At 42.2% G+C, this 23,913-nt stretch overlaps 1 protein-coding gene across 3 annotated transcripts in view; it reads left to right on the top strand.

Annotated features, from left to right (window-relative positions):
• Positions 1 to 23,913, top strand: part of LOC134540114 (SLIT-ROBO Rho GTPase-activating protein 1-like) — a 188,996-nt gene that overhangs the window by 45,908 nt on the left and 119,175 nt on the right. The window contains exon 1 of one of the 3 annotated variants that reach the window (XM_063382622.1): positions 18,845 to 19,041. The exons of the other annotated variants lie outside the window; for them this stretch is intronic. Coding sequence (XP_063238692.1) covers positions 18,984 to 19,041 — 58 coding nt within the window. The 5' untranslated portion in view covers positions 18,845 to 18,983. Of the gene's footprint in view, positions 1 to 18,844; positions 19,042 to 23,913 lie in introns of those variants that run through there. 3 annotated transcript variants of the gene reach the window in all.

Consider the following 23,913-nt stretch of genomic DNA (forward strand, 5'->3'; position numbering starts at 1 on the left):
GACAAACCCCCCCCCCCCCTCCTCTTTTTTTTGGAATGATACAGTTGCTTTCGTGTAAATGTACCAATTTACAAAACCATATTTTACAGTGCACAGTTTCCCCCCCCCCCCCCACGAGCGTGGGTTGGTTAGGGGGGGGGGGGTTCCATGGTGGGGTAACGTGAGCTTCCTCCCCCCTACTCTATGCCCTGATAGTGGCCGGACAAAGGGACGGCAGAGAGAATGTGAGCGACCAGCTGTGAGAAGGCCGAAGTGGGGGGGGGGGGGGGTGGAAGGGGCCCCTTCTGGCCACGAACGCTATCGTAATTACAGCGGCTGCCTGTTCGACAGCGGATATATTATAAAAGAGTCGGGTTCGGCCGGGGGATCTATCTGTCCCCCCCCCCCACCACCACCCCCCCCCCCTCCGCTCCCACAAAGAGGGCATCGGGCCCACGTGGAACAGCTGGCCCGTGAAATGAAGCTTTGTTTGGTCCCGTCAGCTCGAAACTCGCGCTGCGCGGGAAACATTTCAGTGTTTGATCCGTCGGGTTGGTGGAGGGGGAAATAGAGAGAGAGAGAGAGAGGAGGTTGACCAGAGTGGTTTTCGGGGGGGGGGGGGGGAGTTACGGAACACATTAATAAGTAGGGACTGGAAAAATTCGCGTATTCAATGACTTCCAGGATAGACTCCACGATCCTGTGCACACTCGGGCAAACGTCACCTGTTCATTGGCTGCTGACTCGTGAGTCGTCTCAACTGGGAGACTCGTGATTCGATACTGCTTTGACTGAGGGGTCTATAGTTGGCCCACAGTCATCCAGGTCAACAGTGAACCAATACCAGTAGTCGCACAAGGGTACGAATTTTTCCGGTCTCTATTAATAAGTATTAAAAAAAAGTGGGGGGGGCGGTTTGTCTGTAAAGTCGGTTTACGGACGATAATTTTATGTGATAACGTCATAAGAAAACATTGATGAAAAATTGAATTTTTTTTTAATTTTCAAATATTATTTACACTTTTTGAAAATTTAATTTAAATAATTTGTTTAAATATAATCACGAACAATTAGTGTAAAAAGCCCCCCTTAACCTGTTTGATATCATAGAAGATTTTCTCGCACGGTGGTTGGCCGGTTCTTGCACGCTCGGCTCAGGCGGAACGTGACAATGAGTCATGCTGTTTCGTGCGTGCAGCCGGCGTTCATAGATTTATAAGACGTTATCACGTCAAAAACTAAACAAAGTCCTATTATTGCATATTCGATTATCTTTTTAATGGTTTTGAAAAGTTGTGCTGAAACGAAACTTCAATCGAAATATAAAATTATGCGCCTTTTTTCGTGAGAAATACTCAGTATTATCTCGAGAAAAAAAAACTTACTTTTTTCGTATACGCAAAAATAACAGTGGCCATGCACTGTAAAAAATTTACAATATCTTTTTTTTTAAGGTGTAACAAATTATTTCTTGGCAATTGGTTTCCTAATGAATGTTTTGTAAAGTGCAGAACAGTAAAATATCGCGAAAGCAATTTCGCTAACTGGAATTGTTCCAGGCTGTCGAACCTCTCTATTTGGTGATGAGGTTTTTATGTGTGTATGTGTGTGCATGGCCCCCACATTCGGCTACACCACACCCTGGACTCAGGATCGAAGACACCCCCTCCCCCCCCCCCTCATGTTCTACATTATAATTGCATGGTTATTTCTTACCTGCACTCTTTTTGACAATGATATTTAACCTGAAAATACAGGGTATAATTATGGTTACCATTTTATTAAGTCCAAACTAAGCTATGTTTATAAAATTATTTTACTTTAAAATAACCACAGCAAGTATTTATATTTATTTCACACACTAAGATAAAAATGAAAATAGTTAAAGAAAAATAAAATTAGCTGTAGGTGTGTAAAATCTTCTAAAATTTCATCGGATGAAAAAAAGTCAATTTTTTTAGTTTATAAAAAATTATAATAGTTAAACATTTGGAAATAAACAAGGCTGGGCTCTGGACCCAGGGGTCCACCCAGCCCCGCCCTTGTGGCGGCCATGTGTGTGTGTGTGTGTCGTTGTGGGGGAGATAGGGATGGGGGGAGGGGGAGGGGTCGTTTGTAATATTGGGCGACTGTCTGCTATAATAGCCTTGCGTATTTTACGATGTCTCGTAAAAAAATATCTTGCCTGCTGTCCAGGCAACCAGCGTGGCATCTTCAGCGGCGAAGCTGCCTACCAACCAAGCGTTCGCGTAGATGATCTTTTGGGCAATGATCTTTGGACAATGAATGATCTTTGGGCAGACCACAAAGCCTGTCGATTGGAAACGTGTCGTTGACGAAGCACGATCTGTAAGCTTTTAGTCGTAATGCCCACTCAAATACCTTAAGCCATAAAAATCAAAACTATCTGCTTTGAATACAGTTTTAAAATCTCGTATCAAGCCTAGCCAGGGGTGTGTTTGTGTCGGTGAGGCGGGACGATAAGTGCGACGCTCGCTGGTTGCTTCTAGCGCGGTGTCGCCTCTAAGCTCAAATCTCGCTCTGAACTGGCGGCAACTATGAGGTTTGAGAAGTAACCGTAATGCAATCTTGCGGATAAATCGAGAATGAAGTGTAATTAATGCAAGTCCCTCGAGTGCTTTCAAGAATCTACGCCGCATGTTTCATGCCTGAACATTATTCTGAAAAAAACACGCGGGGTGCTGTCACAACTTAGAAACCCGCCAATTAGAACTGTCATAACTTAGAAACACACTACTTAGAACAGGCATAACTTAGAAGATTCTATCTTGTGTGTTTCTAAGTTGTGACATTTCTATCTTGTGTGTTTCTAAGTTGTGAGTATCTAAGCTTTGACAGTACTAAGTTGTGAATTTCTAAGTTGTGACAGTTCTAAGTTGTGTGTTTCAAAGTTGTGAAAGTTCTAAGTTGTGAAAGTTCTAAGTTGTGAAAGTTCTACGTTGTGAAAGTTCTAAGTTGTGTGTTTCGAAGTTGTGTATTTCTAAGTTGTGAGTTTCTAAGTCGTGTGTTTCTAAGTCGTGTGTTTCTAAGTTGTGACAGCACCCCGGTCGCGACGGCCAGCGACGACGGCAGATACGAGTCCTCGGGGCTCGAATAACGACGTTACTCCCTAGAGGACTCTACAGGGAGGGGGGGGGGGGGTGGAATTACCGCCGTCTTGGGCTGCCTCGCTCTGCGCCGCTCTGCCGATAAGGATCGCGTCGGCGCGGGGGGATGAGAAGGGGGGAAAGCGCGACTCCCACAACCGCTGTTTTGTATGCGGCCGCTTATTTACTCTTTTTTTTTTATTCTTCTTTATCATCCCACACCCCCTTTTCGCCGGGAGTAATTTTGGAAAATTGTGCAGTGCGCGCACCGCGGGTCGGTCTCAATTACTACTGGAAACTGTTATCTTCAACCCCCCCCCCCCTTCCAACCCGGTTTGTATAGCTCCGGCCCGTGTGTGGGCTGTACCGCCGCTCACGATAACCCGCGCACTTTCGAGGTCAACCTCGACGAATTACATGCAGGATGTTCCGAAGATACTTTCTCATAGAGAGATCGGGGGGAAAAAAATGTTCCAAAGATCCTTTCTCGTAAAGAGATCGGGAAAAAATGTTCTGAGTTACTGTGATTGGCGTTGCATCAGTAGACGTGTATCTGAAAGAACCTTAACCCAATCAAGAGACACAGAAGATGCCACACTGTTTTAACTTCCAGCTACTCTCGGAATTTTTTTTCGCGAGAAATGCATGGCCCTACGTATATAGAGACAGGGAAAATGCGCAGATTCATTTCGCGATAGTCTGAAATTCATACACATAATACCTTTAAGCTGCTTTTGATATTGGCTCACTGTTCGTCCGGGCGACTCCGGGCCAATGAAAAACCCCCTCAACCAAAGAAGTGTCGAATCTCGGGCAATAACAGTTGAGACGACTCACAAGTCAGCAGCCAACGAACTGGCGTCATTCGCCCGAGTGTACAGAGGACTGTGTAGACTATCCTGAAAGTCATCGAAGTTGGGAATTTTGCAGGTCCCTTTACATGTAGCATGCTACGCTACGTACATATTCCCCCGTCTCTTTTACCGTCTTCCCATTTCGACCGCTAGTGCATTCGCTTGGAGTGACTGACGCACTCTCGTCTACCGGTTCCCCTCGGGAAGCCTGAGATGTCCATCAAGCTCTGTCCCTGCCCGAACACGCCCGAATATTCACCTTCGGCCAACCTCGCGTTTATTTATATATATTTATATATTTCTCTGTTTATTGTAATGTAGCTATACTTACATAACCTAACCGTCCATGGTGTTTTAACGTGTTTTAATGTAGCTAACCTAACCGACCACTTTTAATATTTGAATTCATTTTATCCTGCGCGAAAATAAAACAAATCCCGAGGTTGGCCGAAGGTGAATATTCGGGCGTGTTCGGGCAGGGACAGAGAACTTGATGGACATCTCAGGCTTCTGGTTCCCCTCACGCGATCCGAATTGTTGCCAACACTTGAAAAAATGGAAACCGCCGCTGTGGCTCGCGGGGGGGGGGGGGGGGGCTGGAGTGTGGATGTGGCACCAGTGGGCGGACCTCGCTATGCGCTGCCGGCCGGGGTATCTCTCCGCGGGCCAGAGCCGCCGGCAGATAGCGGCTCCGGGGGTCTTCTGAATGAACGGGCCCCCTTTGTGCGCGGGGAGGAAGCCGCGTGCCCCCTGCTATCGCCCGGGATTCCTTTTTGATAAGCACAAGTGTGAGATGAAAGGCGAACAGAAGAAAAAAAACTAACTATACAATAGCTATTAATATTTTTTCATCATTACGTAACCATACACAGAGAAGAAAAAAAGGTTTGTTTGAATCAAACAAATATTTGTTTTATATTAAGGCGAAACAAATATTTACTTGCTGCAACAAAATATTTTGTTAGCTTAACCAAACTCGGCGAGTAACAAAATCGATTTGTTACACATGACCAAATATACCGTTGAGTTGACAAAATCATTTTGGTTGGGTCAACAGAATCTTTCCTACTACAAAATATTTGTTTTGAATTAACAAAATGTATTTATTTCGCCGTATACAAACAAATATTTTGTTGAGACAAACAAAACTTTCTCTCAGTGTACGGGGCTTGATAAAATGAACTTTAAGTTTTACATATATTGCAAACGGATAAAAAAACTTATTAATGGTATGTTTATTGATGTTTAACGTGAGAGAGATTGGTTAAGTAATTTCGGTTTAGAATATTAAAAAAATATATATATATCGCTGGTTTTTTTCACTGTGTGTCACAGAGAAACCACAATTATGGACAAGAATGATGAATACAATACAAACACTCTGGAAAAAAAAAACAAGCCTTAAATCAGCCGATGTCAAACGTGAGACTGAACTAACGGCACAGAGAATTACGTGGAAGGAATTGGTCGGGATAACATGTGTGTGTGTGTGTGTGTGTGTATATATATATATATATATATATATGTGTATGTATATATATATATACCTTTCCTTATAGGAATACCTCCACGGTCTATCGGTCCATGGCGGATTAAAAAACTTTATTTGTATCGTATCGCTTCCTTATGTACATATAATTTACCATCAATTATTGCAAATACAATATTAGCTTTTTTTTAAAGATAGCGATTGATTATTGATAAACAATTCGTGTTCTGATTTAAAAATGGTTTGACAAAATATAAGCACTTTTCAGCAAAACCGTTATTTATTTAACAATAGATTATGTGTTTGCACACAATTCTATTTGTATAGGTTTTTCTTATCTTTTCTGGTGGTTTACTCGATGGTTTCTGATAGTTCTAGGAGCGAGTCGCAACCCACCGTTTGGGAACCGGTGAAAATAAGGTTCTAACGGTGATGTAAATAACGGTTGGTTTGGTGACCCTGAGGTGTGTGCGAGAGAGTTGTGTATAGCTTGGTGGGGTTGCGTTCAGGACTCGAACCCGCGCTGTGCTGAGGGCGGTTCCTAAAAGCATGGGCGGGAGAATGTAGGTGAATGCGATTCTGGTCCGTGAGTTCGCTGCCTTCCCTTCGCTGTGTATAACCAGGTGGCACTCGAACCCTTACAAGTTATTCTGTGTGCACAGATCGCATGTGCAGTTAGACGTGGTGCTGTCACAACTTTTAAACACACAAGATAGACACAAGTTATGCCTGTTCTAAGTTGTCTGTTTCTAAGTTACGTGTTTCTAAGTTATGACAGTTCTAAGTTGTGATTTTCTAAGTTGTGATAGTTATAAGTTATGACTTTCTACGTTACGACGTTTCTAAGTTGTGTGGTTCTGCGTTGCATGTTTCTAAGTTGTGACAGTTCTAAGTTATGACTTTCTACCTTAAGACGTTTCTAAGTTGTGTGATTCTGCGTTGCGTTTTTCTGAGTTACGTGTTTCTAAGTTATGATCTTTCTAACGTACGACAGTTCTAAGTTATGTGAATTTTTTCGAGGTTTCTAAGTTATGACTGTTCTAAGTTGTGTGTGGTTCCCCAGTTAGACTCTACCTAGATCCTCGCACTCACGGAGCGTGGAACAAAGATCTAGTGCCGCTCGGAGTCGGCGTGGATGTAATTCACTGGAGCGCGCTCTCTCCGCGTATTTGACGCGGCGATTGTGAGCATCCGTCTGTTTGGTCCATTGTTTCCCCGCTAGGCAGCGGCACCTACCCGAGCAGCGAGAACTCTGCAGGCTGTTGCTTCATTGCTGATTCACGTGCGTGTTTTCCTGAATTCACATTTCGCATTTTGTACCGAAAGAAATTGGACTAAATAACAAATGTAAATAACAAAAAAAAAAAAATAGCCGTATTGGCTTGTAAATTTTATTTTTGAGTAAGACGTACGTATGGTGATAAAAATTATGGTGATTAAGGCCCGTTCTACAGTGACCCTGAAGCAGAGACTGATATCTCGAAACTGAGTATCTACAATGGCACGCATGCGAAAACGGACCCGTACGGACATGTTCAGATCTTCCTTTAACGTTTCTCCGTGCGACCATTAGAAGCCGAGTATTTGGTCACGTTGGTAGCAATGTTTGAGTTTTAAATACTTATGAAATTGTTTCAAGTACAAGGACATAGTTTTATATAATTTCTATAAGGTTTTTTTATACATGTAAATCCTGAGCGTACTATATTATGTTCTCGTGTCTCAATTTTTTTTTTAAATTAAACTAATTTTTCGTAACTGTGAATTTCAGTATCATTGGTTGCCATTTGTTACGTAACCGTGCTTTGTGAAAGCCGCAGGCGGATAGTGAAACGTAAATACCTTGCGGGTCCGCATCCGTTTCCGTTTTAACGTTTTCGCGTCATTGTGGAACAGCCTAAGATGGAGAGATAGGAATGAAATACGCTGTATCGGTTTAAACAGTTTTTTGTGCCATGACAATTTTTTTTTAGCGTTTAATATTGAAAATTGGTCTTCGTCAGTGTCTTTTGGTAGTATTATTACAGTTGCAGTCATTCCCAAGAATGAAAATCTCATGAATAATAAAAAAAAAAATAGGGTGTGACTGTGTCATGGACACGGCCGTGTGTTGTACGTGAATACATGTACGTAACAGGCAATATTTTCTATACAAAATATAAAATACTCTATTTTATGTATGTTATAATCATGTTTTTTTTAACACCATATATATTCACTGAAACTATTTTACACTAATGTTTTATATATGCGATCGATAGATTTTAACGAGAGCTGACGATTGAAACCTAAACGAACGACGTAGCTTCTCCGAGTCAAAAGTTATACCAAATTGAAATCTCGAAACGCACCAAAATGACTTCAAAATGGCGGCGCTTCTCCCTCCACCGCGCGCGATGCGTCACAGTCCTTCACTTAGCGTGACGAATTCTTTGATCCTTTAGCTATCCAGTGGTGTAATTAAATTTCGGATGGAGATGATAGATATGTAGCTGCAGCACCAAACTGTATCCCCCGGTTTTGTTATCATTCGTTTTTTGAATCGCCTCCCACTATGGAAGCAATTTTAAAGACGTATTCACGTCAAAAAAAAAGTGACCGACTTGTCTTCTCTGTATTAGTCATGGAGGTAAGAAGTTATGGAGTAAGTGTGCACAATCTTTGCCACGTTGATAAACTGAAATTATAATGAAAACGACTCTCCACATTAATTTGTTTTTGTCATATCGAAGTTAACCGCTGATTTAAATGCTGAGGTTTTGTTAGCATCTTCGTTTCACAGTGCCCACTTCATGATAGCATTTTCTTTTTTTACGATTATTCCTAGCGATATACTTTACAAGTTATCAAGTTAGCCAACAAACTTCGAGTGTTAGCCTTTGTGCACGTACAGTTTTTCTTTTCTTACCATAGTGACTTCAACACCCACTCAGTATACTGATACCTCCATTGAAATGCAAATCCAACTGGAAACTTAAAAAAAAAAAAAAAAAAAAAAAAAAAAGGGGGGGGGGGGTCAATTTTTCGTATGATTTACAATATTATGAGAAATCCTTAACTGTTCACAGATGACGCAGTAGTGCCTCTATTTTGCAACTGGTTTCTTTCAACGTGTTGAAGTACTAATAATTATTGATTGAATCAACCTGTTATTATATATATATATATATATTTAGAAATGTGGAGTTAATATGTTTTTTGATGTGTAAACATCTCAGCTCTCGGTATAGGACAAATTTGTAACGCTCGGCATTATTTAAAAAAAGAGTTCTGACTTTGAATTAATTTTGTGATCAACTCCCGTGTTGTAAGTCTATTTGCAACATTGAGAACACGTGTTGCTCGTTACCTGGGTCAGATGTTTACACATCACTGACGAGTACACTCTGAAAGACTCGGCTCACTTTGGAAGAGGACAGTTGAACCTCCACTAAAAGGCTCGCTCAGTTTGCAAGAGGACAGTTGAACCTCCGCTGAAAGAATCGGCTCACTTTGGAAGAGGGCAGTTGAACCTCCGCTGAAGACTCGGCTCACTTTGGACGAGGGCAGTTGAACCTTCTCTCCCTCCCCCTCTTCCTTCCTGTCCAACCCACCACTTCTTGTATTCGTCCCCGAGGTAGAGGCTGCTGCCAAGTGGTCCGCCCCTGTGTCCTGAGGCCGCCGTCACGTCAGGAGGAAGTAGGAATCACGCCGCTCCTGGGGTTGGATTAGCCACATCCTCCCAGGCCTCTCGCTGGGGTGACGGGGTGAGGGAGCTAATTAGCGGTCGCGCCCCTCCGACCCCCGGTAGCTGTGGGCGGTCGTGGCTGGCCTACGCCCTCTCGCCCACGCTGCGCTGCTACCACAGGACGTGTGTCGAGGTAACAGATGTCAGTAAACATAGGGCAGGAAGTGCTTCTGCGTGTCAAAACATGTAGTGGAAGGAGAAATGGCAATGAACATAGGTCTAGATATGCTTCTGCACGTCAAAAAAATGCAGAGGAGGCAGAAATGTCAGTAAACATAGGTCTAAAACTGCTTTTGCACGCCAAAACTAGCAGAGGAAGCAAGATACGTCAGTAAGAATAGGACAGGAAATGATTCTGCAGCTCAAAAAAATGCAGAGGAAGCAAGATATGTCAGTGAACATAGGACAGAAATTGATTCTGGAACTCGAAACATGCAGAGGAGGCAGAAATGTCAGTAAACATAGGACAGGAAATGCTTCTGCATGTCAAAACATGTAGTGGAAGCAAGAGATGTTAGTGAACATAGGTATAGTAGATATGCTTCTGCAACTCGAAACATGTAGTGGAAGCAGAAATGTCAGTGAACAAGGTCTAAAAGTGCTTTTGCACTTCAAAACATGCAGAGGGAGCAAGAGATGTCAGTTAACACAGGTCTAGATATGCTTCTTCAACTCAAACATGCAGAGGAGGCAGAAATGTTAGTAAACATAGGCATAGAATTGCTTCTGCACCTTAAAAAAAAATGCAGAGGAAGTAAGAGATGTCAGTAAGCATAGGACAGGAATTGCTTCTGCAAGTCAAAACATGTAATGGAGGAAGAAACGGCAATGAACATAGGTCTAGATATGCTTCTGCAACTCAAAACATGCAGTAGAAGAAAGATAAGTGAGTAAACATGTAAGTCAGGAAACGCTTCTGCTTATCTCTAGAGCCGCTTGACATTGGCCAAGCATACACACACCGGAGCCCCGTTATGTAGAACGCCGTGATCGTCAAGGCACACAACTCACCATATGATTGGTCGTGTGTTGTTCCGTTCACGTGATGGCTTATATGTCATTCCACTTAAAATGGATCCAGTGTATCTCGTTGTACCTATTTTTGGTAACAGCAGACCCAATAGTTACAAAAAAATTATAAGGATCCAAAGTTTAAGCGACCCAATTTTTTTTTATTACATATGCATTGAAAACTGCGTGGTACAGTATTTTTACTTAATTAAAAATGGTAAGTTCGTTTCAAAATTCAGCTTTGATGATGCCTTCCTACTCGCGTCCGAGAACGGTGACCCGTGTTGATGCAAGCTGCTACGCTGCACCTATGGGTTTTCTGTGTCACGGTGATTCTGCGGTGGTTCGCCTGTAGCCTTCCGAAGAAGAGGGTGATAAGCGAGGCGATAAGGCAGCGCGTGGCCTTCGCTCGCTCGCGAAAAACGAGGTTCATCACCCTCGGGTCAGCGGCGGTTCGACCCCGAGGACATGTTTTTTTTTTCTGCGCTCGGCGCGCCCGGGCCATTGTGTTTCGCGACGCGGGCGTGTGGGAAAACTAAAAGCGACCGCGATAATAATGTCCGTGGGAGCTCTGGCTCGACTCACACCCCCCTCTCCCTCATCCACCCTCCGTGAGCCACTCGTTTTTTCCTGCTTTCCACCGCCACGAGCCACTTTGCCGGCCTCCGTAGAGTGGCATACACATCGGCAGAGGTGTGCCTCTATCGGTGCTTCTAGCGCGGCGTCTCCTCTGGACTGGCGCGCATGTCTTCTCGTCGTGCGTATGGGCGGTGACCGTAACATTAGATGTAGGATAAATGAAGATGAAGGATGTAATGCAAGGCCCTTGGGCGCTTTCTAGAATCTTTATCGCGCGTTTCATGCCTGGAAATTACTCTGAAAACACGCGTTTTTAGCCCATTTCACTCTCCTAAAAATTACAGTTTTAAAACGAAATACGGTAACAGAACTATTCATCCTCCCTCAGCGTATTATTATTATTATTATTTTTTAGTAAACAGTCACGCACCACTCTCAGATATATCGAGCAGTTTTTAAATAGCGTGTATTTTTTTCTGAAGCTCTGCGCACCGTATGTATTCCCGGGTAGGCGAGCATTAATAAGAATACCATAAAGATTGTATATCAAACGATTGGGTCTTTGGTCGTTGGCGTAAAGCTGTTGCCCATGAACCAATTAAAAATTATCATGTGGTTCGATTACACTGGACGAGTTCACTAGACGCTTGTCGGTGAGAATACTTTTTTTTTTAAAGTGAAACTTCTTTACACCCGGTAGGTTAAATCTAGACGATGACTACTCATAAGAGCGTAACGAGTGGGGCATTCGATGTGGGTGAGGTTGACTAAAGTAGAGTGACAGAGCATGCTTTAAAACTTTCTGCCCCCGACCAAACCTGCGTTCTTCCCGAACCATCATTTCTTGTCCTGTGCTGAACCTGCCTGCTTGATGCTTGCAATGATTTACCTCCCGCAAAACTTGCGTACAAGAATCAACTGATTTCAAAGGACACTTGATGTAAGCTTTTGGACATACGCCATTGCTAAGCACACGTATGTCTGTAGAAGAAAACTACAAAAAACACAAAAGACAAAAACACAAATTAAGCAAAAAATTGGTGTTGTCAACAGAATATTATGTGGTGTTTATAGACATGTTTTGCTTAATTTGTGTTTTTGTCTTTTGTGTTTTTTGTAGTTTTCTTCTACAGACATACATGTGCTTAGCGATGGCGTATGTCCAAAAGCTTACATCAAGTCATGCGCTCCCATTGCACAAATCTTTCAAAGATAATTTCAAGGGACACGTTGTTTTCGATCGCTTCAGTGTTTTTGGGTTGGAGGGATTGTACACGGGGGGGGGGAGGAGGGGAGGGGATCGCAGGACTGAAAAGGGTGGGGGGCGAGAGTGGGAAAAGGGGGGGGGGGGGGTGTTTGTATGCAAACAGCTACGTCCAACATGCGGGCGGGTGCTCCACTTCAAGGTCGACGGGCACAATGGCGCCGGCGGGGGAACCGCAGACCTCCCCCGATCCAGCACAAACGACCCGCCATCGACACTCTGCCGCAGCGTTTGTTAATGCCGCCCGCCTCGTCAGGTGTGTGTGTGTGTGTGTGTGTGTGTGTGCTAGCGAGGCGGGATGATAAGCGCGACGCTCGCTGGTGCTTCTAGCGCGGTGTCTCCTCTGGACTGGCGCGCAGTCTTCTCGTCGTGCACAGGACAACTGTGAGATCTGAGCGGCGACCGTAACATTACACGGCCGAGAAATGAAGATAAAGGTGTAATGCAAGTCCCTTTAATTGCTTTAAAGAATCTGTACCGGTTGTTTTACCCCTAAAAATTACTCTGAAAACATGCGCTTTAGTCATTTTAACTCTTCTAAAAATACAGTTTAAAAACTTCATCCGAAATCAAAAGTACTTTTCGGCACTAGGCGAACTCTTAAATGCTTTTCGTAAGCAGACCCCGCTCGGATATCTTGAGTAGTTTTCAAATCGCGTTGTTTTTCCTGAAGCCCTGCGCACCGTGTGTGTGCCCGGGTGGGCGGAGCCCTAACAATGAACTACCGGCCACAGTTTGGGTGTTATGTAGCCCTCTTGTTTGGTTTCGGACGCACGTATGTGGAAATGTAATCACGTTCATTTGCACGCTATATATTTTTATTATTGGGGGTGCTGCATTGAAGTATAGTATTCTCTTGAAAAATTTTTTTGTTGTGAATATACCCAAAACTGTTTTTTTTTTACGTGCAGGAACATCCATGATTCTTTAATTCGAAATTTTCTCGTGTCTTTCGTAATTGTTTAAACAAATGATGTAGTTTAATTTTTTTAACTTCACAGAACACAATTTCATTAGCATGCATTTTCCTGGCCTGAATAATTTTCAGATTTGCTCTTAATTCCTTATCAGAGTTTACCAAACTTTCTCAAGTATTATTAACGGCACTTCCATAAATAATAGGACTTTTTTGAACCACACATAAAATGTACTAAATATCTCAATTCCAAATATATTAAAATTTTATTAGGAAATTTAATTTGGCCTACCCCTGACCATCATTCTGTATCCGCCCGCCTTTGTATAGAATGGATTCCCCCCCCCCCCCCTTTCCGCTGTTTCCTTTCATATTCTTTCCTTTTTTTTGGTGGGAATTATACATTTTTATAGATTTTTTTTTTTTTATGTTATTTGGGTTGGGTTGGGGTGGGGGATATCTTCCCCCATCCGGTGACACGGAGTAAGTTAGTCCTGGCTTTTCGTTATTTCGTGCGGAGAATTATCATAAATTTAGAAAGAAAAAAAATCCCGGTGGGTGGGGAGGGGGGGGGGGGAAGTCCTGTCCCCGGGGTTCGCTCTCTGTACACATTGTATTATTCATCGCCTCCTGGCGTTTCTCTGCTGTCGACTCGAACACGCCAGCGAGGAATAATTCAAGCGGTTAATGCCTCCTTCCTCCTTGTACGCGCCGCTGTCTCACGTAAATATCCCCGAGTCGCTGCTGCGCTGCCGTCTCGTGAGTGTTTTTAATAAGTCGTCAGCCGGGGAGGGGGCAGTCGCTACAGTCTGTGGGAGGGGTGGGGAGGAGGGGAAACGGAAATGTGTGGTCGGTGCCCCTTCCTGCCGGGAGTTTACTCGCGCTCGTGTTATTTCTGTGTCAGCCCTCTCAGCCGGGGCGCGGCTACCCCGTCGGACGACTTGGCTAGGGAAACGACTGTCGGTGAACGATTTTCGGTCAAATGACGTTTCGGTCAAATGACGTGTCGGTCAAATGACGTTTCGGTCAAATGACGTGTCGGTCAAATGGCGTGTCGGTCAAATGACGTTTCGGTCAAATGATTTTTCGGTCAAATGACGTTTCGGTCAAATGACTTTTCGGTCAAATGACATGTCGGTCAAATGTCGTTTCGGTCAAATGACTTTGCGGTCAAATTACTTTTCGGTCAAATGACCTTTAGTCTACTGTCGCTCGTTTGGCAGCTTTTTCCAATAGTTAAATTTTCGCAGCTAAATACATAAATTTTGGCTTTTCGGTCAAATGACTTTTCGGTACAATGAACTTTAGTCTAATGCCGCTCGTTTGGCAGCTTTTTCCCCCCAATAGTTAACGAATTTTCGCAGCGAAATACTTACATAAATTTTCGGTTTTTCCGTCAAATGACTGCAGGTCTAATTATTTTCTATTAAATGACTTTTAGGTTAAATGACTTTCAGTCTGCTACCGTTCGTTTGACTGCTGTTTTCAAGAGTTTACATGTTTTCGCAGCGAAATACATACATTTTCGGGTTGTCGGTGAAACAATTTTAGGTCTACTGCCACGCTTACGATAGTTTTCGTCCGGATTTTCACAGCTTTTTTTTATGTTTTGGTAAAAATTAAGAAGGCAAAAGTAAAGGAGGTTTTTTTTTTGTCGAATGGCTATGATGAGTTAAGATTTAGACAACGGGACTGCTCAGTATTTTAGTGGGCTCCGTACGCGGTGTACTGACTCCGTGCTCATGTGTTAATATGAGTCGTGCTGGGGGTGGGGGGGTGGGGAGGGGTGTAGCTAAATTACACGACTTTACCACATGAACCTCAGAACTGAAACAACCGAGGAGTGTAATGGGCCTTCTTTGCCGGTGGGGCCAGTATTGTGGAAAACAGCGGACACCTGGAATTGTCAGGGAATTGAGAATTCCTGTCAGGGAATTTCAACTGAATGGTTAAACACAAGCTAATCATGTATTGAGAAATCATTGATTATGTTATGGCATGTTTAAATCGTTATGTGAGTTTGAATTCCATCTTTGATAGTGCCACGAAGTGGGACGTAAGCAACATCAATGTGTGCATAGTTTTTTGAAGGATTTTTTTTTGTCACGGCATTGAAGAATCCGTAAGTACATTGTGGCTTTTTCAGTGTAAGCACGTAGTGCAATAATTTATATTACTTTCTATGGAAAAACCGTAGGTTTTTTGGTCAGTCAAAAAATTATAAAAGACCGGAGAAGTCAAGGGAATTCTGTCTGTCGGTTTTTCTGGACACCTTGCTTTGGTGACGACTTATGTGTTCATTCAAGTAAATAAATGGATGAATAAATGAATGGATGACTGAATGAATGCCGCAAACATGCAAGAAACGCGTCCTTTAAAATTAAATTTTTTTATTGATGTGAAATAATCATTAAACTTGGTGACAGGGTTCTCTCTGAACTGTGTCCTTCTGAATTGAACATGGTGTAACAAAAACAAAACTGTCTGTAACTTTTAATTTGAATCTTTCTTTGATCATTTAATTCAGTTGTAACTATATAGTTAAGCATATCTTTAATGTTGCATGCAGATATGAATACTATTTATAAGCGTATTCTTTACTGAAATAATTAGTGTTAAGTGCAACTGCAGTTAGTTTTAAGGTCAAAGAATTATTTTCAGACTGAAGCATTTGATGTCTGCATGGATTTTTTTTTGACTTGATGTAGGCTTTTGGACATACGTCATTGCTAAGCTTAGCAATGGCGTATGTCCAAAAGCTTACATCAAGTCATGCACTCCCATTGCACAAATGTTTCAAAGATAATATGGATTTTTTTTTCTTCTCGCATCCGGAAAAAAAAAACTGAATTTGGACGCGTGTGTGTGTGATTGTGTAAAGGTATATGTGAATATTTTTATTTTGAATGATTGCTCTAATAAAAAGAGGTCGAAACCGTTTAATGAAAAAGACCGTGGCACCAAAGGTTTCTCGCCATGTAAGGCCGGTAGACACGTCCTTCCAGACCACATAAGGCCGAAACAGACGAGTCGGTCACAGCTTTGAATATATATACTGTATAGAAGTCGCGAGTGGATAGGATTTACTCCACGTTTTTCAGAAGCGTATGATGAGCAGCTTGGGAACTTCACCGCTGAAGTGCGCTGCCGTAACGCCCTGTATCGTCTTAGTTGTTATTTACACGTTAGAGCGCAGCTCTGTCGCCCGCTCTCATTCCCCGCACCCCCCGTCTATCATTCACTGCAGCTCAAGTTTGTTCATCGGGAGGGGGAAGGGGTGTTTGAAGAGTTCGACACTTGTCCGCCAGGGACCACCACGAGTCGATGCCCTAGAGATGGTGGCGATTGCGGCGGTGAATTAACCAACTATCTCAAAACCGTATTAGAAATTTTAACCTGGGCTGGCGACTTCTATACAGTATATATATTCAAAGGTCACAGTTGGTGAAGTTACAGGCCGGAGCTACGTCTTACGTCGCAGGACAACAGGCCACAAGTCTGAAGGCTCGGTCTTCACACGACGAGTGGCCTTTGTCATTTCAAATTCATCACAACAGCTCTCTCACGTGTTTTGTTTCGTCACAAATATCCTCAAAAGATATTTGCTAAAACGTTTGTTTTCGATGTGTGATAGGTTGCGCAAGCGATCATAATTTACTATGAATACTCGGCGGGAATTACGTGACGCTGTTTGATATTTTTTTTTTGTTGTTTGCGTGGTTAACGGCTTTCGCCCACAACCAGTACTAGATGCCTTTTCTTAGTCGAAGCCTCGTCCTATCACTTCGTCAATGAAATATTCGAAGCATTCTTGATCATAGAAATCAAATCTCCGTATGTAAATTAACACCAATGCCTTACCCGGGACTCGAACCCTGCACCGGCGTGCATCCGACTGCGCTACGGAGGTCGGCCCGCTGTTTGATAATGTTGAGTACATTATGTGTTAAGAAAATTTGAGACAAGACATGAGTGAACCATGTTTCAATTCTTGCTAGTAATTTGTTTATTTCATTTGTATTTTTATTTTGTAAGTTGTTTATTGTAATTTATTTAGGTTAGTTTAGTTATGTATGTATGTTTGTTTTGTTGTAACTTTACATTTAATTAAAATGTCTGTGGTTGAGTAGTAGAAAACTTTGGCACGTAAAATAAGTCGATTAATAAATTTAAAAAAAAAGTGTGTTCTTGAAGTTCACGCGCGACAGAAGTTAAACTTCTTGCATATTATGTACCTATATACTTAAAAATGAATTATACTAATTATAAAGTTAGTTGCACGAATCAATAACTCTTTTCCACACAAATAAATTAATATTGTAGATATTTAAAAATTAAACAAAAGAAACATGGTAGCGTCAATCGATAGCCGTTACCAAAACTGATGAGTAGACAAACACAAGCAGCGTTACGAGAATTCAGTAGCGTCACTGCTGCGTCATTTCTACCTCTCCCCCCTTGGCGTCTCATCTACCGGCCGCTAGTGTTTATAAACGGTTTGAAACCAAAATGTAATTTGTCAATTAAAACTCATAAATTAATTAAAATAAAAAATTGTAATATTCAGGTGATGAAACACACAAGGAAAATGTATTTCCAACTATTCTCATTCCAAATTTTACATTACAAAATACCACTCCCCCCCCCCCCTGTTACATTAGACATATTTTCACCACGTTGCAAAGTTGTGTCTGTAGGTTTTTGCTCTATGGCGCGCACCTGGCAACATGGCACGCGGGAACGAGGACAGCGCGAACGGGAAGCCTTCATTTCACAGACGAGAGAGCCACACCCGAAGTTCCCCGAAGTTCCCCGAAGTTCAAGCTCGCTTTTTTTTCCGTTCTATCTTATTGTATAAACCGGCGTGGCATTAAATTTTGCGGTCGATTAGGATAGGTTAGCTACATTATAAATACTTTAAATAAAACATTGTGGATGGTTGGTTACGTTAGGTAAGTATAGCTACATTAAAAATACTGTAAAATCATTTTATGGTTGCTTAGCAAATAACTTTTTAATATGTAGCTATCCAGCACTAGGAAACCGTTCGCATGATTTCACAGTATCTTTAATGTAGCTGTCCTAACCAAATCAACCGTCCACAATGTTTTAAAGTATTTATAATGTAGTTAACCTAACCTAATTGACCATTAGTTATCATGAGTTGTCGAAAATAAACATTCACGGACACACGCACCGGACGCTGTTGCCGGGACACGTCAATTTGGCGCCCAGCGTGGGGCCTGTGAAAAATATGGCGGCGTACAAATAAATACCGTTGCCTTGTTTATGGTCTTTCCTTTTATCAACAACGCCATATTTATTTACAATGAACAAAAAAAAAAACCGAAGATGCACGATTGGGCGTTCGGCTCTCTCGTCTGTGAAAAGAAGGCTTCCCGAATGAGGACAGCGCAAACGGTAGGTATCGCGCACTGGAGACCAGTGGCGTAGCCAGGATTTGTGTATGGGGGGGTGTTAAGAAGCATGCCCCGCCCCCCCCCCCTCGCCCCCCGTATTAAAGCGGTGGTACGGGGGTCCTCCCCCGGGAAAATTTGGATTTTAAGGTGTAAAATAGTGCTATTTTAGCAGTTTTCAGTACTTAAATTTAAATACTGTAATGGTAAAATTTTTATTAATTTTAATATAAAATTTGTTTGAGTGATGAATAAGAAATGACTATGCACCTGCTGGAGAGAGAGAGAGAGAGAGAGAGAGAGAGAGAGAGTGTGTGTGTGTGTGTGTGTGTGTGTGTGTGTGTACGTGTAAATGCACGCTGCGATCTAGGGACGAAGTTGTTTGCGCGGGGCGTCGCGGAGGGGCCTGGAAGGGGGGGGGGGGGCGGTGTTATTTCCGGGCCGGTCGCTGACAAGCGCTGGCGTCGCGCGGTGTAGCTGGCAGCTAGCTGCGCAGTCAGTCAGTCAGTGTCGCGTAGGACGGCGGCGGCGCAGGGAGCAGTGTGTGTAGCTCTGTGCAGCTGTGCAGCTGTGTACAGTGCAGCCAGGGAGCAGTGTGTAGCTCTGTGCAGCTGTGTACAGTGCAGGCGGGGGGAGGGGCATGGCGTTCATGCTCGTGGCTTTCGGTTCGGGAGGCGCGCCCGACGACAAATCCAAAGGTGAGTGCAGCGAGGCCCGACCGACGCCTTTTGCGGTTTCGCCCGCGGATCTTCCTTCTCGACTGACTCTACCGGTCTTCGCTCCGTCATCGGCCCAGTACCACAAAATTATTTTATATGCATATGATTTACCATGTTAAACGTTTATAAAAGGCTTTATTTTTCTAACAAACAAATGATTATTTAATAGTTTTTTTCTTATGTCAGTCCTAGCACGAACTGAAATCATTGAATCTTTGTGGCATACAGTTTTGGATTAGCAGTTAGTATTGTTGCCTTCGTAAAAAGAAAAAAAAAAAAACATTTAATTCATAGTTTATCACTTTAAAAGCAAAACAAATTAGGATTCCCCGAAACCACAGAAACCTTAGATCTTTACGAAAACAAAATTGGTATTTATTTATGAATGATCTACTAAAAATAAAATTTTGTTTGACGGAAGGCTACCGTACAAACGGTTGATAAAAAAAAACACTGCGTTCCACACATGATTTGATGCTTTCAGCACATGCTACGACTGACATAAAAATTTGCATTTAAGCACAAAAAAAACTTCTTGATTATGAAATGCCATTTACAAAAACCGATATGGTTTGTATTATAAATTTATATTCAAATCCGTGTGCAGAAACTAGAAATATTGGAAACAAAATGATTTTGTATACTACCCCATTAATCGTTTGTCATTGCGGTGTTATCAAGTTAACTCTTTTAGGCCCATTCTCCAGTGACATGGGAAAGGAAACGGACACGGATAACTTAAACGGGCACGTGAATAATGGAACACAGTTATTTGCAATGACACGTGCTGGCAAGGAAGGGTACAGATTAGCCTGGACAACGCCCGTATATATTGTGTACGTTACTCCGTGTGACAATACAAGCGGAGTATTTGGCCGCAGTGGTAGCAGTGTTTGTTAATGTTTTGAATACATTAATGATTTGTTTAAAGTATAGGACCGGTGAGTTCTGTCATTACTTTGTTTTTTTTATTTACATAATAAAGAAAAATTTCGAACGTGTTTTATGTTCTCGAACCTCAACGTTTGAATTAAATTGTTTCGTTTACGTGGCATTCTATCTCGGTGGCTGTCGTTTTGTTACCGTTCACTGTCCAAACAACTGACTGATAGTGTACCGTTTTCAAGTTTTTGTGTCACTGCTGCAGTTTGTTACCGTTCACTGTCCAAACAACTGACTTATAGTGTGTACCGTTTTTAAGTTTTCGTGTCACTGCAGGCCTCTGCCGCTTGAAATGTCTGCACATTTTATGAAAGACTTCAGAAACATTGTGTGTCAGTTGATTCAAAATTTTCAGTTCACTTGCTTGTGATATTACTAGAGTTATTTATACTGTCATATCTCTAGGGGGGTTTTTTTGGGGGGGGGGGGGTAACTTTATTAATTTATCTAACGTCTTTTTGGAGGCGTAATTAAGACAATACGCTAATTGTTGAATACGAAATTTATTATGGACATTTTTTTCGCATGTTAAAACATTGTTTTTCTCTGTTAAACGGACGTTCGTTTGTGGTTTAACGGGATTGAGGGGGTATGTCCCGTTCCGTGTCATTATTTTATTCTTACATTTAACACGTTTAAACGTGACATTTTATGCGGTCGTAATTAAACTATACATAATCTATCATAATTTGCTGACAAGTTTAATTTTTTCACATTTTTGTGCAGTATGGATAAGGAGTACCAAATGGAATAAATATCTGAAAAAAGTTTTTGTGTTCAAAGGCAATGCTAGTGGCTACTGCGTGTTACGGTTTTTAATCCTTTCAGAAAAAAAAATTAATTCTATTTAGCCTTTAAAAATCATAACAAATTCTGAGCATTTTAAAATTCCAGGTAAAATTAAATATATATACATTTTTTTAAAAAAAAAGAAAATAAACCATATCACATGGCAGCCAGTAAAATTTATACTTCAAACCTAGGAAGTTCCAGTTGTATATTCCATTTCATTCTCCTTATCCAAACTGCACAAAAAACATTAGAAATGCGACCAGCCAATTATGCAAAAAGTACGCGTTGTGTGTGTGTGTGTGTGTGTGTGTGTGTATATATATATATATATATATATATATATATATATATATATATATATATATATATTTGTGGGAAAGTTTAGCCACTCAGTCGAGTTTAACCGTGTGGAACGGACATACGCCCGTACGTAAGTTATTTTCCAAGCCGTTTTTTACATAGAGGCCTTGTCAGGACTCGAACCAGAAGAACGCCGGCAGCTCACACGTGCAAGTCGCTCGCCGCGACGCTACCTGGCGACGAAGCGCAGTCCTCGCGGGGGCATACATGCGCTACGACTCTGGTAACGAGCATTAATTGGGAATAATCGTCACGCGCGCGATGCATCCGCCTCGCCCGTCACTCCCCAAGGACACACCCGTCCCATTGTTCCCACCGGGGCCTGGCGGCCAGCGTGTGTACTCGCCTCGTACTCTTATCTGCCGGGGGTTTGCGTGCAGGGGCCCCCCCCCCACCCCCCCCCCACACATCATTCTGTGGGCCCCGTTGCTAGAAGTCATGATGCCAACCCCCCCCCCCCCCATTTTTTTCTAACAGAGATTTAAAAAAAATGTATTTTCTTTTATGTACATTTTTTAGTTATATATTTTTTTAACATTTTCACTAGGTATTATGTTTTAAAACACATTAAAACCAGTTTTAAGCCAGTGTTTCGATTGTCGACGAAAATTTATTTTGAATAATGGCAAATAAATGAGTGTAAGTGTACTTGCCTGTACTCTCTGCCGGGTGGAGGGGGGGGGGGAATTGCGTGGCTCGTGCCTCAATTCTTACTTTCCCCCAGTTTATCATTTGGTAATTGTTCCGTGTTCCGTGTCCAGTTCAAATCATTAGTTTTCATATTATATTTTTGGATATGACAAAGCTTCGCGTCACAAACACATTCAAATGCTTACTTTATTTAGATTTTTTTTTGACGTGACGACGTCTTATAAATCGATGAACGCCGGCTGCACGCACGAAAAATTGTCTCACGTTCCGCCTGAGCCGAGCGTGCAAGAACCGGCCAACCACCGTGCGAGAAAACGACTAGTTTCCTTTTTGAACCGACAAATGCATCTCTGCATTCGCTCAATCTCTGAAGTAGAAGTAAATTTCTTAAATAAGTGCCATTCATTTGCCACTCACGCACAACCGCCCCCCCCCCCCCCCAAAAAAAAAAAAACTGCCTAAAAGTGTTTTTACGTCTAGCGACCAGGGGTTGTCGCTGGTGTGTTTCGCTGTCTTGTCCATGGAGGTATAAGTCTCTGGAGTATGTGTGTATGTTCTGAAGTTGAAGTCTAATGGGTATCAATTGGCTAGCAAAACAAATCGTATTTGTATAAAGGCGAGGAAGAATCGTAAAAATGCCATAATGTAGGGAATACTGCCAAACAAACAACACCGACACATGTGCTAGAAGTTAGCGTTCATTAAAAAAAAACAAAAAAAGTGTTGCTATGCAGTTAGGTAATGGGGTGGGGATGTTCTCATTTTGAATTCAAATATTAACATGGTAAAGATTGTACGCACCAATTTCTTTCGTACCTGAAGCGGAAATGGTGGCGCGCTCGAATGTGTGTTTGCTATGCCCGTCTCCCGAATAACGTCCGGCTTTAATTAGACTTTTAATTAGGCTGTTTTCACTTCCTCTGGGATGTCGACGTCCTGCCTGTAACAGCGCAATCTCCTCCCAGCTTCTGCCGCTTTCCGTCACAAACAGGTTAACCCATAAACCTCTCGGATTACAAGGCTAGCGTGTTTTTTTTTTACCTTGCATAATTCACGTTTAATAATGCATTTTTAAAGCGGTGATTTCGTTGAACGTGATAAATCGATTTGAGAGCTGTTTTGTTGTTAACGGCCAAAAAATTAAAGGGGATATAAAATCGACAACTGCAAACAAATTTACAATCTCTTAAGTAGCATAAAGCGAAGTCGCTATCCGCGTTTGTTTGTTCGCTTACTTCTTCCAAACTACTCAATGGATTTTGATGCTGTTTTCATCATTGTTAATAGAGAATTTCTTCATATTATTTTAGAAGATAGTAGAACCACCTCTGTTTTGTAGTAGTCGCAAAATGACGCATTTAGGACCTTTACATGGCGGTTAGGTTAGGAGCGATGAGGTCTACACTGACGTGAGTTTAGAGGGGTTCTTCGCCTTTACGGACAAGACCGTCTTCGTTGTCCGGCTTGAAACTCATCTGAATGTCCCGGACTTTTTTGACAAAACTGACATGAGCAAGCAAAACAAGCAAGTGCGTATTCATGTGTGGTACCGGACCAGCCAATCATATCATCAATGCGTATTATAATTTTATGGGGATAGTCGGTTGTCAGTCTGGAGATTTCGCTGAAGCACCCGTAAAAAATAAATAGCCAGTCATGGGGACTGTCAACAGAAGTGAAAACTTAAAACTTTGTTTTTAAATGTGTAATGTGACATCACTTCTACGTCAAATGTACGTATTATATCAGTACGATGTCAACATGATATCATTTATCCTTACATCATTTTTTGTTAGAACAGATGTCAGCGGTATATAAAAATTACGTAAATTATTCACTACCTAGCTATGACTTACCGGTGATGTGAGACCTAGGTCATGTGTTCGCGTGGTCAAATTAACTTCACTTACTGCTACTACATACAGCATGCCGGTGATGCGAACTCACAAGATTTTTACCCGTCCAAAAAAGAGTCCAACACGCACATATGATACAGTCGAGTATATACTAGCATATAGCATGTCGGTGACGCGAACCCATAAGTTTTTCCCCTACCAACAAATTGCTCAATGCGGCCAAAGGAAGTTTTCACTTCAAAAATAACCG

This window comes from Bacillus rossius, chromosome 16 (assembly GCF_032445375.1).
Source record: "Bacillus rossius redtenbacheri isolate Brsri chromosome 16, Brsri_v3, whole genome shotgun sequence".
In the NCBI taxonomy this organism is placed as follows: Eukaryota; Metazoa; Arthropoda; class Insecta; order Phasmatodea; family Bacillidae; genus Bacillus; species Bacillus rossius.